General features: G+C 40.8%; 1 protein-coding gene across 18 annotated transcripts in view; it reads left to right on the top strand.

Moving 5' to 3' along the window:
* tenm2 (teneurin transmembrane protein 2) overlaps positions 1–17,444 on the top strand; it is a 1,150,537-nt gene that overhangs the window by 940,700 nt on the left and 192,393 nt on the right. For 17 of the 18 annotated variants that reach the window (XM_062973910.1, XM_062973906.1, XM_062973905.1 and 14 more), the window contains one exon: positions 14,287–14,492. In XM_062973910.1, coding sequence (XP_062829980.1) covers positions 14,287–14,492 — 206 coding nt within the window. Of the gene's footprint in view, positions 1–14,286; positions 14,493–14,526; positions 15,629–17,444 lie in introns of those variants that run through there. The other variant, XM_062973914.1, reaches the window with a different exon arrangement.

Genomic DNA, 17,444 nt, shown 5'->3' with positions numbered 1-17,444 from the left:
ATAGGGCAGTGTGGACTTAGATAACCCAGTTCAAAGCAGATATTGTGGGTTATTCTGCCTTGATATTCTGGGTTATATGGCTATGTGGAAGAGCCCTGAGGGTCCTTCCACACAGCCATATAACCCAGAATATCAAGGCAGATAATTAAAAGGCCACCGAAAGGGAATCTGGCCCCCGGTATTTAAAAAAACCCTCTAAAATCAGGACAATAAATAAAGAACAACACTCTGAAAACAGGGGAAATCCAGACAATAAATAATCAGGGACAGCTGACACCTCCCAAAAAAAAGATTCTCCCAGGCAAGAAGAAGCCAGGCCTTGAAGCCACGGGGCCATTAAATGCTAATCAAGGTGATTAATTACAACACTCACACCTGCTTCAAAGAAGAGTTCTTTCTCCCAACCTGGGCCTTCTACAGATATATAAACTCCACTTACTAGCTTCTAAGTTCCCACAGACCTCACAATCTCTGAAGGCCTCGAAGGTGGGCATCGGAAGGCCCAGCGTGGGCCCCGGAAGGCCCAGCGTGGGCATCGGAAGGCCCAGCGTGGGCATCGGAAGGCCCAGCGTGGGCGTCGAAAGGCCCAGCGCAGGTCCCGGAAGGCCCGAAGGAGAAGCAGGCAGGGGGTGGCGCCATCCTCCCGGGGGCCTCAACTGCGTCCCCAGGATGATGGCACCACAGACAAGTGCCTAATTTGCCTCACGGTTGGACCGCCCCTGGTGTAGACTCATATAATCCAGTTCAAAGCAGATAATGTGGAATATCTGCTTTGATAATCTGGATTATATGGCGGTGTAGAAGGGGCCTTACAGGTCATAATATGTACTTAGCATTGTGCTTAAAAACAGGATGGCAACTAACAGAGCTATTGCAACAAGGGAGTTGTGTGGTTTCAGCTGCAAGTCTCAGTTTACTACCAGTGACTACAGTTCTTTGGAGCACCAGAAACTTCTCAACATTCTTCAAAGGCAGCTAAAGAGAAATAACATTATGCATGGCTGGAAGAAGAGTGTGTTGCAAAGTCTTTCTTACATATATGTAGATTTATTCTCCTTGTTGTGTGCTGTCAAGTCATTTTCAGCTCATGGCAACCCTCAGGCAAACTATCATGGGGTTTTCTTGGCAAGATTTGTTCAGAGGGTTTTGCCATTATATTCTTCTGAAGCCGAGAAAGTGTGATTTTCCCAATGGGTTTCCATGCCTGAGCAACAATTCAAGCCTTGGTGTCCTGCGATCGTAGTCCAACACTCAGAACACTACACCATGCTGGCTCCTTTATGTCTTTTGAAAAAATCTGAAAAGTGCTCTAGTCTTTTGAATGAGAACAAAAAGAAAGATAGTGCTCTGTTAGAGCAAGTAACTTAATGTTGAAGCCCCATGAAAGATTTGTACTTTTTTAGTATTAGTAATTGAAGTAATAGTTATAAAGTTCTACATGAGAAAAATGTAGATTCAGCAGAACGTTAAGTAAGTGCTATTAGCGGAATTTATTGACAGCTCAAAACTGTATCATATATAGCATGAACTGTGTTAATAGACAATGAAATACAAGTCTGCAGAGCCCTTCCAAGAGTTCAGATGATCCCTGAGCTAGCTGCACTACTTACAGAATTAATGGGAAAGAAGTATAATGTCCTTGGAAATATTCAGTATTCACTTTATTTGCCACAGATAAAAATATGTGATGCAGAATAATCTCTGGAGTAGATTTATACAGGCCTGCTTCTTAACTTTGGGTAAGTTTTACAAGTATTCCAGTAAGGGCCTCATTTTAAGAACTTATTTTTCAGTATATTTTTATTATTATTGCAGTTTTTGAGTTTTAAATAAACTATGGCGACATTTTCAAAATTGATTTGCCTTTAATGGTTGTATGGATTCTTCTTATTTGAATGCATCTTTCCTGTTTAATTGGTTGCAACATTAGAATTTCGTTCCCAGTTCTTCAGTGTGTCTAATTACCTCTGATCACTCTTTTCATGATGGATGCTGTAAAATTGATCAGTTTGACCTCACTGTGGGAAAGGAAAGATTTAAATATTAACTCGTACAACTTACTGATTTAAACTGTTATTTCTAAAGTACTTATTCACAGGATTGCTAAATAGTCTATCGACTACATTGGATAGCATTAAGAACAAATATGAAATCTAAAGAGACTCCTATGATAGTTCTTAATAGTGTAGGTGTGAACTTTATGAACCTGCTACTTGCAGCAATCTGACAGCCAAATGCAATCTTTTGGAGTTTCTCCCCCTTGAGAATTTACCATTAATGTCATGAATATAGTCCAGGCCTACAATATGATTTGCTAAAGAAATTGAAAAATGAAGCTAATTTGTTCTAGACGAACTCCTTTCCATAGGAATACATAGAAATCACATAATGTAATAGAGTGCCTTCACATAACATACTGATACTATGGACATAGATGGCAGATTTTCTACATCCCTGTATTTTTCAATAGGCTGCGGAGACTGTGTTTGCTAGATACCTTACTTAATCTATCAATTAAACCTACCAGCTTATAAAGAATGGCATATAGTTGTTGTTTTCGTGTCAGGAGCAACCGGAGTTGCTTCTGGAGTGAGAGAATTGGCCGTCTGCAAGGATGTTGCCCAGGGGATGCCCTGATGTTTTTTGATGTTTTACCATCCTTGTGGGAGGCTTCTGTCATGTCCCCGCATGGAGCTGGAGCTGATAGAGGGAGCTCATCCGCGCTCTCTCCGGGTGGGATTCGAACCTGGCAGCGTTCAGGTCAGCAACCCAACCTTCAAGTCACAAGGCTTTTATCTCTTAGGCCACCGGAGGCTCCGGCATATAGTTAAGGGAAAAACATATACAGTTGTCCCTCCACATTTGCAGTTTAGACTTTTATGTATTTGATTATTCATAAATTCGATTTAAATTTTCTCTAGGTACTCCAGTGGTATTCTATTGTCAGTTTCAATAGACGTTGAACATGGAGTCATGCTGGAAGATGGAGAAATTCCTAGGGAAGTGTTCTCTGAAGTTTAGAGCAACTTCTTTATTTGCAGTCTTTCACTTGCACAGGGGTCCTATGCCCCTAGCCCTAACAAATGTACAAGGCTGACTGTATTCCCACTATACACAGGATAGTGACCACAGTTAGGTCCCAAAGGGTTTGGTAAGTTTTTTTACTTGACACTGGAATGACAGCCCTGTTTGCACTGATCTGGCCTCTATGGGGAAGATAATCCTATAATGGGTGCCATAGCAGAGAAGCCAAGGTCCTCCCACAGGCACAGGGGAGAGCCCCTCCAGAAGACCTCACACCTCAGGTATGTGAAGATGGAAAGAACAGGGGTGTCCAAACTTTGCAAAGAGAGCCAGATTTGGTGAGGTGAAAATGGGTATGGGGCGACCATTCAGCCTAACATTTTTTTAAAAACCATTAACATTAAATGCAAATGTGTGTGTGTGTGTAATGAAATTTCGGCCTAGGACAAAACAACAAAACTACACATCCCAGAAACACTAAACTTGGCAGCACAACCCCTCATCCATGCCTCTACATTCATACAACAAAAAGAAAAGAAAAATTAAGTCCTAATTAGAGGGAGAGGAATAATTGTTTTTATCCAATTGCTGCCAGTTAGAAGGCTAAGCTCCGCCCACTTGGTCTCCTAGCAACCGACTCAGCCCAGGGGACAGGCAGAGTCAGGCCTCACTTAGACCTCTTCCCCACTGCCTATAAAATACAGATTATCTGATTTCAACTGGATTATATGGCAGTATAGACTCAAGGCCCTTCAACACAGCTATATAACCCATTTATAATAGACTTAATGCCAGGGGAAAACCTTTACCCTTTACCACCAATTCCTCAATACTTTATTTCCCATACCACCATACTTCGCCACAGCAAAGCGTGGCCGAGTACAGCTAGTGTGTGTGTGTGTGTGTGTGTGTGTGTATATATATATATATTATATTATATCAAGGCAGCGGAAAGAACAACAAAACTACAGGCCCCCCAACCTCGAAATTGGACAACACAACCCATCATGCACGCCTCTAGGTTGATACAACAAAAAGGAAAGAAAAATAAAGTCCTAATTAGAGGAAGAGGAATAATTGTTTTTATCCAGTTGCTGCCAGTTAGAAGGCTAAGCTCCACCCACTTGGTCTCCTGGCAACCCACTCACCCCAGGGGACAAGCAGAGTTAGGATTCACTTAGGCCTCTTCCACAGATTATCTAATTTGCACTGGATTATCTTGACTCCACACTGCCATATAATCCACTTCAGTGTGCATTTTATACAGCTGTGAAGAAGAGTCTCACTTATCCAACATAAACAGGCCGGCAGAACGTTGGATACGTGAATATGTTGGATAATAAGAAGGGATTCAGTAAAAGCCGATTAACATCAAATTAGGTAATCATTATACAAATTAAGCACAAACACATCATGTTATACAACAAATTTGACAGAAAAAGTAGTTCCATGCACAGTAATGCTATGTAGTAATTACTGTACAGTAGAGTCTCACTTATCCAAGCCTCGCTTATCCAAGCTTCTGGATTATCCAAGCCATTTTTGTAGTCAATATTTTCAATATATCGTGATATTTTGGTGCTAAATTCGTAAATACAGTAATTACAACATAACATTACTGCGTTGTATAACATGATGTTTTGGTGCTTAATTTGTAAAATCATAACCTAATTTGATGTTAAATAGGCTTTTTCTTAATCCCTCCTTATTATCCAAGATATTCGCTTATCCAAGCTTCTGCTGGCCCGTTTATGTTGGATAAGTGAGACTCTACTGTATTTACAAATTTACCACCAAAATATCACAATGAATTTAAAACACTGACTACAAAAACATTGACTACTAAAAGGCAGACTGCGTTGGATAATCCAGAACATTGGATAAGCGAATGTTGGATATGTGAGATTCTACTGTAATATAAAATAATTACTGTGGTAGAATAATACAGAACAATATAATCTCTAAAACCAGGACCGTAAATAAAGAGCATCACTCTGAAAGCAGGGAATTCCATAAAGGAAACAATCAGGGCCAGCTAACACCTCCCAAGAAAGGATTCTTCCAGAAAGGAAGCTGAGAAGGGAGTGAAGCAGTGTGTATTACCAAAGTCATTATTATTATTATTATTATTATTATTATTATTATTATTATTATTATTATGACACAGCAAACAAAATAGATATGCTGGATTTCGTTTCACAAAATCACAAGTCGAACACTGTCAGAACCCTGGCTGCTGGGCACCAATAACCTTACACGGAGGCCAGTCTCTATCTAATATCTTTATTAAAGAAATATATAAAAGCAATAAAAACAAGTGAAGAATATAGTTCAGAAACAGACCTTTCAAAAGAGGTCAAATATAGTCCAAAAATGTATTGTCCAATAAATGATATTAGAGTTCAAAGTTTTAATCCACTTGACCGAAACACACACTCTTGCCAAGCAATAGTGTGGGGAAATGTCAGAGTCTTAGAAGTCCAATGAAGCTTGACAACAAGGCTGGAAATAAACTTGATTCTTGACTAGGTCCGTGACTAGAAACAAGGCAAAACGTGAAGCGTGGAACAGGGTCCGTGGTTAAACTGCAAGGCAAGGCAAGGCTCGAAAACTTGATCCGGGAAGCAAGGAACTGAGGTTACGTAGTCCACACACGATCTCTCTCCTGAAGCTGATCAATTGACTCCGCAAAGAATCTCTCGCGCCAAACCCCTATATGGGGTCTCGTTTTCCCGCCAACAATCTCTTTCCCTAGAGAACGAGAAGCGAAACCCACTCTGTCCAGATGCATTACTCCTTAGAATTTCCCAAGGGAAGCAGACCTAATCAGCCAGTTGTTTGGCAGCGATTCTTAAGCTTCTCCGATTAGCTTCTCTAACTCCTCTGTCTCTAGAATAAGATTCCTTCCTGGGAAACGGAGGGGAGTACTGCCCAAGGCCTGGTTTACTGAATTCTTGAGGGCAAACATCAACATCCGGCAGGTGAAGGGACTCCGGCTCTTGTTGAACCGGCGAAAACCCCATGTTTTCCTCTTCATCTGCCACGATAGTACCAGGAACAGGACTACAAGGCCCATGAGGCATCACAAACACTTCCCAAGTGTCTAGGCCTGTGTGATGTATTTTTGGATGATGCATGCAGATCCCAGTAGGGTGGCCTTTTGCAGTTGGCAGATTGTGATTTTGTCAATGTCTATTGTTTCCAAATGCCGGCTGAGATCTTTTGGCATGGCACCCAATGTGCCAATCACCACCGGGACCACCTGCACTGGTTTCTGCCAGAATCTTTGAAGTTCAATCTTGAGGTCCTGATAGCGGCTGAGTTTTTCCTGTTGTTTTTCGTCAATGCGACTGTCACCTGGGATGGCGACATCAATGATCCAAACCTTTTTCTTTTCCACAACTGTGATGTCTGGTGTGTTGTGTTCCAGAACTTTGTCAGTCTGGATTCGGAAGTCCCACAGTATCTTTGCGTGCTCATTTTCCAATACTTTTGCAGGTTTGTGATCCCACCAGTTCTTTACTGCTGGGAGGCGGTACTTGAGGCATAAGTTCCAATGAATCATTTGGGCCACATAGTTGGGCCTCTGTTTGTAGTCTGTCTGTGCGATTTTTTTACACTAGCTGAGGATATGATCAATGGTTTCGTCGGTTTCCTTGCACAGTTTGCATTTTGGGTCATCAGCTGATTTTTCAATCTTGGCCTTAATTGCATTTGTTCTGATGGCTTGCTCCTGAGCTGCAAGGATCAAGCCTTCTGTCTCCTTCTTCAGGGTCCCATTTGTGAGCCAGAGCCAGGTCTTCTTATCAGCTTTTCCTTCAATTTTGTCAATGAACTTTCCATGCAATGTTTTGTTGTGCCAGCTGTCAGCTCTAGTTTGTAGTACGGTTTTCTTGTACTGATTTTTTGTCTGCTGTGCTTTGAAGAGTTTCTGATTTTTGACTTCAATCAAAGCAGGTTCTTCACTTTGCTTTACATATTCTGCCAGGGCATGTTCTTCTTTGATTGCTTGTTTTACTTGTAAGAGTCCTCTGCCCCCTGATCTTCTAAGCAGATATAGCCGGTCAACATCACTGCGAGGGTGCAGTGAATGATGAATGGTCATGAGTTTTCTTGTTTTTCTGTCCAAATTTTCCAGTTCTGCCTGTGTCCATTTTATGATGCCAGCAGTATATCTTATGACAGGTATGGCCCAGGTGTTTATGGCCTTGATGGTGTTGCCTCCATTGAGCTTGCTTTTGAGAATTTTTCTGACCCTTTGTGTATATTCTTTGCTGACCACAGTTTTCACATGTTCATGCTTGATTTTGTCCAGCTGTAATATGCCCAGATATTTATAGGCCTCTGGCTGGTGACACTTTATTGTTTGGCCATTAGGCATATTTATGCCCTCACTTTCAATGATTTTTCCTTTCTTCAATGCCACTGTCGAACATTTGTCCAAACCAAACTCCATGCCGATATCAGTGCTAAAAATTCGGACAGTGTTGGTCAGAGACTGGATTTCAGTTTCCATTTTCCCATACAGCTTCAGGTCGTCCATGTACATCAGATGTGAAATTTTGTGAGATTTCTTAGATGTTTGATAGCTGAGATTTGTTTTTTGTAAGATTGTTGACAGAGGGATCATGGCAATAATGAAAAGCAGACGGGACAATGAATCTCCCTGGAAAATTCCTCTTCTGATGTTGACAAGTCCATAGCTTTCATTTCCAACAAACAGTTCAGTTTTCCAGTGCTCCATCATGTTTTCAATAAAGGTGCCAACATTTTTACAAATCCTGATGGCGTCCAGGCACTTGATTATCCAGCTGTGTGGGAGTGAGTCAAAGGCCTTTTTGTAGTCAATCCATGTCATGTGAAGATTATCTTTTCGGCTTTTACAGTTCTCCAGAATCATTTTGTCAATCAATAACTGGTCTTTTGTACCCCTGCTTTTCCATTTGTTACCTTTCTGTTCATCTGGCAAGATGTTTTTTTCTTCAAGATAATCTTGAACTTTGTCAGCTGTGATGCCAGTCAGTAGTTTAAACATTGTGGGCAGACACGTTATTGGCCTGTAGTTTCCTGGTGCTGCTCCTTTTGCTGGATCTTTTTGTATGAGGTATCCATGAAGTTGATCACTACCAGGCGATGTCCAGTTCTTGACTTTTTGCACTCATTTGCTGATCATTTCAGTTGTTATTTCCATCTGTTCCATTTTGTTCTGTGAGAATTTTCCTTCAAACTCCTTTATTCACCCAGCGTTTTTGTTGTTGTTCTTATTATTTTCCCAAAGTTCTTTCCAGAACTTTGTTGTTGCAGTTTTCTCTGGCTTTATGGTTACTGTGTCTGTTGTTTGGTTCAGACTCTGGTAGAACCATCTTTGGTCTGATTGAAACAGTTGATTTTGTCTGTACTGGATGATTCTGGCTTCATACCATTCAATTTTTCTGGCTGTTGCTGTAATTTGTTCTTTCACAATTTCCAAAGCTTCTTCAATTTTTCTGGTGTTCAGCCAGTACTTTCGGATCAGGTATTGCTTGATTTTGTCATTCTTCAGTTTCTTCTCTTTCATATTTTTCAGGTGACTTGCATCTGATCTAAGCTTTTTGATTTTCAACTCTAGCCTGACCTTCCACTTTGGCTTTCCAGTCGATTTTCTTTCGAGCTGCCTTGGTTGTAGGAGCCCAAGCTCTTCTGTTACTATCACTGCTGCACTGTAGGCAAACTGATTTGTTTGTTCAATTGATGTTATTTGGACAGTGGAGAGTACTGCATTCACATCCTTCATGAGAGGCGCCAGGTGTCTCTTGGGCACTGTTTTTAAAGTTGGGAGCCGTTTTCTTATTGCATTTGCTGCAGCATGAGCCATGATCTTATCCTTGAGCTCTTGTTGTTTTTCTGTCAAGGTTCCTGGTGGTTCAACAGGTGTTTCAACTGCTGGTTCTTCAAATTCTTGCAAAAGCGCCACACTTTCTTCTGGTTCAATCTGTTCCACCATTCCAAGTGTTGTTGGAGTCTCTGCTGCTGTCTGTGCTGTGGTCTGATGGTAATTTGCCGGCAGGTCCAACCAAGCCAGAGAGGCCTCAGATGAGGAATGGAACCAAGAGCACCTAACCCATTAGCATTATGGAGAATCAAACCAAAACGAAGTCTATACTGGCTCGGTCGTCGCCCAGGATAAAAAGGACCGCTGTGGATGTTGCTGATTCTGGACATCCATCGACAAGTGAGCTACGGAATCAAAATACAAATGAACAGTCACAGAAGCGGCAAAAATATACAATGCCAGAAAACCGCACAATTATGAAATGCTACTACAAATCTGGACCTCAAAGGCGTGGCTACCAAAAAAGAATGCATCAACTGTGGAAACAAGAGTACCCTGACTCACAGGTAACAGAACCCCGACTGGCTGACCAACGAAGATTCATAATCAGAAACAAAGTGTTCAATGAAGTTGAACTCGAAGAAATCCAGAAAATCTGCAAAGCAAATTACCATCAGACCACAGCCTTCAGTGTCCTCGGAATGGTTAAGCCCCCCACAACGTCAAGGTGGCACCTGTGGTGGTGGGGGGATTATTATTATTATTATTATTATTATTATTATTATTATTATTATTATTATTATTGTGTTGCTGGGAACCGTGAACATTAATACAATCTGGCTCCAAGTATTCAAAAATACTAAAATCAGAATATATAAAAATTACTGTGGGTATAATAAAACAGAACAATACCATCTCTAAAATCAGAACACTAAATAAAGAACAACACTCTGAAAACAGGAGAATTCCACACAGGAAACAATCAGGGCCAGCTAACACCTCCCAACAAACTATTCCCATCACCAAAGTCTGGCAAATCCTCTGTTTTCTGAGGGCCACAGACAGTAGAAGCACATAAAATATAGCAAAGAATACCACTCTAAAAACAAGGGAATTCCAGACAGGAAACAATCAGGGCCAGCTAACACCTCCAAACAAAAAAAATCACTCAGGGAGGAAGCACCCAGGCTTTAAAGCTGCAAGGCCATTACATACTAATCATTTTTTCCTAATTACAGCACTCATACTTGCCTCCAACAGACAAAAAAAAACCCAATCAGAAATATTGTATATTCACAACCTTTAGGAAATAATATCCCCTGATGGCGCAGCGTGTTAAAGCGCTGAGCTGCTGAACTTCTGGACTTAAAAGGTTGCGGGTTTGAATTGGGGGGATGGAGAGAGCCCCCTGTTATACCCCAGCCAGAGCCAGCCATGGCTTCGGAGCCTGATCAGGAGTTGAACGCTGACACAGATGAGGCTTATTATGACTTTTCACCCAGTTCGGAAAACCCTTTACCGCTCCAGGTGCCTGGAGAAATCAGCCAGGAAGAGCAGTTAATTAGAAGGGAGTTTCCCTTGTCTGGGCCAGATGTTCCCAGTTCGCCTGAGAATAAGGTTTTTAATCGCAGAGAATTTTTGAGTCGTGAGAGGAGTTTCAAACAAAATCTTCGTAGAAGTCAACGCTGGTGTCCCAAGGGGATAATGATTAGAGTTCCCATGGGAACTTTTTGGGAGTATTGTTTTCCCTACTTGGGATTCAGTTTAGGATCCTTAAAAGCGTTTTGCACTGTAGAGTCTTTGCGGTGTCAATGTTGCTAAATTGGAGTGAGGTAGCTCCATCTAGCTCCGGTTTCCAAGCCAAGTCTTTCTAGTTCCAGTTCCAGTCGGGCCGAGTTGTGCCGCGACTCTCGAAGAGACCTTGATTTTACTCCTGTTGTTATTTCCCTGTTCCTGTTTCAAGATTGCCTCTGATTTGACAATTTGCTGCCTTGGTCGCTACAAAGTATCGCCTGAAGATTGAACTCTGTTTTCTGTCAGCCTTGTTTCCTTGTTGCCATTCATGGACTTTGATTGCTTGGGAGAGCTAACGAGTTCTCGTTGTGGATTATAATATTGGACCTTTCCTTTCACCCATCTGGGATCATATTTGGCTTTTCAGAAAGAACTATTTCCTCCTCAGACTCTATACCTATTTTCTTCTGGATTTATATTCGCTTTAATAAAAATATTATATGTTATATTGACGCCTGTCTGGTTTTCGAGTGCTCATGCTGCCTTGGGGTGTAACAACCCCACTGTTAGCCCCAGCTTCTGCCAACCCTAAAGTTCAAAAACATGCAAATGAGAGTAGATAAATAGGTACTGCTCCGGCGGGAAGGGAACAGCGCTCCATGCAGTCATACCACATGACCTTCCAGGAGTCTACGGACAACGCCAGCAATTTCGGCTTAGAAATGGTGATGAGCACCAACCTCCAGAGTCAGACACGACTGGACTTCGTGTCAGGGGAAAACCTTTACCCTTTACCTTAACTACCACCAATTCCTCAATACTTTATTTCCCATACCACAATAGCTTGCCACAGCAACGCGTGGCCGGGCACAGCTAGTGTGTGTGTGTGTATGTGTATGTGTGTGTGTGTATATATATATATATATATATATATATATATATATATACACACACACACACACACACACACACACACACACACATATATATACATACACACACACACACACACACACACACAAACACACACAGAAACACACACACGTGTGTGTGAAGTTTTAAGTTATATTTTGACACAGGAGGAATAGGAATCAGGCACCATTTTTGAGACTCATTCATTTCAGAATGTGCTTGCGTGGATTTCAAATCATTGTACATACTGGTGGAGTTAATACTAAAGCACTACGTGGGATAGAAGCATGATAGCATAATGAAAGACACAAACTATAATCATGCTAAACCAACAAATATTTGTTTGAAACATAGATCTGTTAAGCTTTTAGTAGTCTCAAAATTTGAAAATACCTAACAAATCTGTATACCTAGAGAGAGTTCCCTGAAAGACCAACTTCTTTGGGGATAATTCGCTTGTTGCACCTGTAGGTTCGCTCTTTCCCACTGCATATGCGCAGTCCCCTCCCCATTTTTGAACCCTGTCTCAAGACTTCCAGACTTACCTGCCATAGAGCTCCGCACATTCCCACTGTCCCAGTGAGGTAATACTGAATGCATTCTTCTGGAAAAATATAAAATAGGGTTTTTTTGTACACATGTATTTTATACTGTAGTCAACCACACTGGCGGGCCACATGTTAATGATTTTATGACAGAGTCTGGGGCCAATGGAGATTGAACAATTGGCCCCTAGGCCAAACTTTGGACATGCCTGGTCAAGTGTCAAGGTTGCAAGCCTTTGCATGTGATTTCTTTGGGTTCAGCCTGGAATTGTATTGGCAGCTAGTATAGTTCCTTTAAAACTATGTGATGTGCTTCTTTATGATGTTCCAGACAGAAGCCTAACTGTGGCATTTTGCACTAGCTGCAATTTCTGAATTGACTTCAAGGGCATCCCATGTAGAGTGTGTTGCAGTAGCCTACTTGGCAAGTTACCAGTGTGTGGAGTGCTGTTGCTAAACTATTCTTGTACAAGAAAAGCTGCAGCTTACAGAAAGGTTGAAGCTGTGCTTAGATCCATAGAGTCTGCAGTGACAACGAGAGATCTAAGGATATTGCTGGGTAATGTGCTTGCTCCTTCAGAGGGAGTACAGTCTCATTCAGGTCAGATAGTTTACTCAATTCCTGCATGCGAGAGCCACCAAGCCAAAGATATTGCCAGTTGCTCAGAAAGTATAATGCATTTATCAATGCACAGCTTAACCATCCAGAATTTTATAACCATTTTATAAATGGTTTCATTAAAATGACATCATTTACAAATGTTTTGCCATGGTTCTTGCTACCCACATTATTGGGGATATCCAGTTGCCAACCCTGGATGGCGAAGTGCTACGCCCGTCTTCACTAGTAAAGAGTCTGGGAGTCCTCTTGGACCCTTCATTGACGATGGAGGCCCAGGTCTCCGCCGTTACCAAAACTGCCTTTTTTCATCTTCGGCAGGCTAGACGGCTAGCCCCCTATCTTTCTAGGGACAACCTGGCTACAGTGATCCAGGCTACAGTCATCTCGAGACTGGATTACTGTAATGCCCTTTACATTGGCCTTCCTGTGTCGGTGATCCGGAAGCTCAAATTGGTGCAAAATGCAGCTGCCCGGCTCCTTGCGGGAGTCCCGATAAGATGCCATATAACACCAATCTTACGGCAGCTGCACTGGTTACCAATTGAGCACCGGATCACTTTCAAAGTGATGGTGCTTACCTTCAAGGCCTTACATGGTCCAGGGCCGATGTACCTGAGGGACCGCCTCACCCCCTACAAACCCCAGAGATCCCTCCGTTCTGAGGCCCAAGACCTGCTGAAAGTCCCCAGTTTTAAGACCTTGCGTCTAACTGCAACTAGACGCAGAGCCTTTTCAGTAGTGGCGCCATCTCTGTGGAATACCTTGCCACCTGAAGTTCGTGCCTTGCGGGACTTGTTGGCCTTCCGCAGGGCATGTAAGACACACCTGTTTCGGCAGGCTTTTGAGTTCTGTTGCTGATGTTTTAAAAGGTGCTTTTAGGATGTTTTTAAGATTTTTTTTAAGATGTTTTTAAAATGTTTTTTAAATTGTTGATTTTAGCCGGTTCTTGTAAGCCGCTCCGAGCCCTAGGGGAGTGGCGGCATATAAGTCTGAAAAATAAATAAATAAATAAATACCAGTAAACACTAGTCCAATATAGGACATAAATGGGCAACCATCAAAACTGATAAAAGTGTCTACATCAAAATAGACATACATGGGAGAAATACAAAAGGGAGGATGAATCTAGGTAGAAATCAGCTATAAAGTGACCAAGAAGTTTCAATATAGATAAGGGCCAGTATAACGGACTTGTTTAGTCAAAAGCACGACCAAACATCCATGTTTTTAACTGTTTCCTTTTTCATCCCCCCTTCACTTTTTGTGCTGCAAAAGACTAACATGGCTAAATCTCTAAAAATGTAGAGATAGAGACACAGGCAGAGATAGATCTGTCTCTAATTCTCGCATACTCTAGAAGAGTCTGCATCTGGCAGGGACATGCCAAATTAATCCACTTTTCCACCTGCTTTCAAATTCCCTGGCTCCTCCCTGCTCCTCCCATTTATATTTTTCAAAGTGAAAAATCTGTTTGCATTCAGACAAAAGAAAACTGTTGCAGGCTCTCTTCGTTGATGTATTCTTCAATACTAATGTTTGCCCTCTTGACCAAACTCTAATGTTGTGTGTGTCCCAGTCTTCATCTGTGAAATGTTGGCAGGCTGTTCTCATCTCTTGTATTGTCTCTTGTCTTCTAGGACCTTGGGGAACTAAAAACAACAGCATAGATAGTGGGGAGACAGAGGTCGGACGGAGAGTCACTCAGGAAGTTCAACAAGGAATATTCTGGCGATCACAAATCCATATCACACAGCCACAGTTTCTGAAATTCAATATCTCCTTAGGGAAGGATGCACTTTTTGCTGTTTATATAAGAAGAGGACTTCCACCTTCACATGTCCAGGTATGGTAATTCAGCTGCTTCGTAGTAAGAAAAAAATGTATTACATAGACCGGCAAAATTAAGAGTAATAAAAATACCTTTGAAAAGTGTGTTAGGTTACAGGAATTTGAAACTCTCCATCCAAAAATGAACTCATCATGTACACTTTTTCCACAACTGACTTTGCAATGATTACTTTGTGATACTGAGTAACATGTATTTGGGGAAGTAAAAAGTAAACACTAAGAAGTAAGTCCAAGTTTTCTAAAAGGGTTTCACTTTAATTCACTGATATGAAACAAAAATCCAATCAAAAGCACCATAAAAATTACACTTGCACTTAATCAGGACTGAGTAACAACTGAATTGATAAAAAATATCAAATTTGTGAAAGACCTGTATGTGGTACTGTGATGGCACACCAGGGTTAAAAGGAAAACTATAATGTCTGGCTATATCCAGTGGCTATCGGTATACCTTCTGATGTACTTCAGTTCTTTATAATAAAGACTCTTGAGGGAGGATAAAGTTAACCAAATAAGTTTACTGGGGGGGAAAGGCAAAGTTAACTTCAGTCAGGGTTCTTGAAAGGCGAATCAAAATAATATATTACAAAGACGAAGTTTGTTGGTTGTACTTAGTTACACTGGTAATAAATACTTGGCTATATTTGTATAATATGAGGTAAAATACTTGACTATAATGGTGGTAAGTACTTGGCTATAGATATGATACAGAACTAAGATGGTAAAGTACCTAACTATGGTGAAGTATACTAAGCTATATTGGTAACGTACTGTTTTGGTGGTAAAAACTGGTCTTTGCTATGGTAAATACTCTAAGCTATATTGGTAAGATACTCTAAGCTATTTTGGTAAAATACATGCTAAGGATGGCTGTCTGGATTGCCAAGGCCAAGGAACCCGGACAATTTCTGGCCTTCTCCTCTGAAACTCTGACACAGAATAAAAAGGAGGGAAAAACCTTTCAGGCAAGCTCTGAGGCAAAAAAGGCCTAAACCAACTGAGCCAGGCCTCTAGGGGTTTTTTCAAGCTCCATCCCTAAAACTAAGTACAAATGGAAAAGTCCACACCAAAGGGAGAACTAAACAAGGAAATGAAGCAGAGGAGGGAAAACGCTAGGCAAAGACATCACAGGTACAACAATTTTATTAATTGCTCACCCCAACATACATTAAAAGCGCATACAATATCATGTTATTGGTTGTTGCATGGGAAAATTCTTTTCAGGGAAGATTAGTAGGGAACAGGTTTAGGGGGAAAGGTGGAGTAAATAAACCAATGCAATACAGTCTGCAATATTTGTTCAATATGTTTCTGTGTTTCACTCCAGTGGCTGCATAATAAAATTTTCAGTTCTGTACCATTACATCACATGTTTCATTACTCTTTACTGGAAAGGGAAGGATTATGAAGAAATTGGGGCTACTGGTTTCAGCATCTTTGATGTATTTCACGTAACATTTTTCTCTGGTCCAAGTAGGCTTGACAGAAGATGGAGTACCAATTCCCTGGTATTCTTGGTTGTAGGTTCATCCTTGCACATTTCCTTTTTTGTTTTGTCATAGTTTGAAGTCAGAATTATCACACAGAAATTCAGCTCCCATCCTCTTAGCATAGCCTAAACATGAAAATCTACAAGGCACGATTCTATCCTAGGATTGTATTTTATATACTGCCTCAAATAAGTTTTTAAATCCATAAATCTTTACGTAAGCTTCCTCATGAGTGTGGCTTTGCACTGCAGGAGCCCACAGTCCCAGCACTTCCCCAACAAAAGCTTCAATCCTTCTTTTATCCTGGCTTGAGTTAACAATATTCGCCTATTCCAGTAACTAGAAATTATGCACTAACTCTCTGCACATCTATAAACCTTGACAATAGGGTAACTCGACTGGGCAGCATCCATTGATTGCTTAATGTGATTCTAGGAACAAACAGTCGGACTGTTCTGTATCAGAAATAAAGCAGTAATAAAAGCTTTTCTTTACATCTCAGTAGATTAATAGAAATAATCTAAAATTGACATTGGACAATGTCCTAACACTGAAATTGGAATCTCCTTATTCCTGCAGTTTCAAAATTAGATATGTGAAAAGAGCATAAAACTTCACTTGACAGTTTATCACCGATGAGTGCAGATATACCAAAGGAAGTAGGCTCCTTTGTGGGAATAAGTCAATAATCAGAAAATTAGGTACATGATTAACCTGAGACTGTGAAGATACAGTTCCTGCCTGAGAAACCCAGTGAGATTGAGGTTTCTCTGTATTACTGTTTAGCAAATATTTCAACTGCCTAGTTTTGTCAGTCAAGCTAATGGAGCTGCATGCCTGTTCAGGGAAAAATTGTTGTATAACTCTGTGGTTAGGGGAAACCTCTCTGAACAACAAAGTTCTAAAATTGCAGGTTTATATTACATGGCATGTGAGCTAAATGTAAAAGAAAGCAGAGCTATTTCAGACATGGATAGTAGTCCTCTACCATAAAAATGATGAGATATCATTTGTTCAGCAAAGGATTCTTAAGATAATTTATTTTTTATTCATTGAACTGATAGATAATTTACTGAGAATACACTATTTTAAACTGTGTACATAAAAATATTCAGCAACTATTCTAAATGGCAAGAAGGGAAAAATACACAAAATGTATGCTATTTAGTTGTCCATTTCTTCTTGTACTCCTTCCCTGTTTGGTATTTTATTAGCAGGAAGGGAATCAGACTCTTTCCCATGTTTGTTACCACAGTCCCCATTTCATTAGAAGACTGTTGGTTTAAAAAATGAGCAAAAGTGTTCATTTTCTTCATTAGGTTTTTTGTAAATTTTAACACACAAGTCTACAGTTTTAAACTACAATTAGCTCCAAAAGTATAATTGACAGCAGGTTTTGTATTACACTCTGTCATACTAAGGGCCCTTATACACAGCCATATAACCCAAAATATCAA

Source organism: Anolis carolinensis, chromosome 2, assembly GCF_035594765.1.
Source record: "Anolis carolinensis isolate JA03-04 chromosome 2, rAnoCar3.1.pri, whole genome shotgun sequence".
Classification (NCBI taxonomy): Eukaryota; Metazoa; Chordata; class Lepidosauria; order Squamata; family Dactyloidae; genus Anolis; species Anolis carolinensis.
This window is presented reverse-complemented; position numbering and strand designations above follow the sequence as displayed.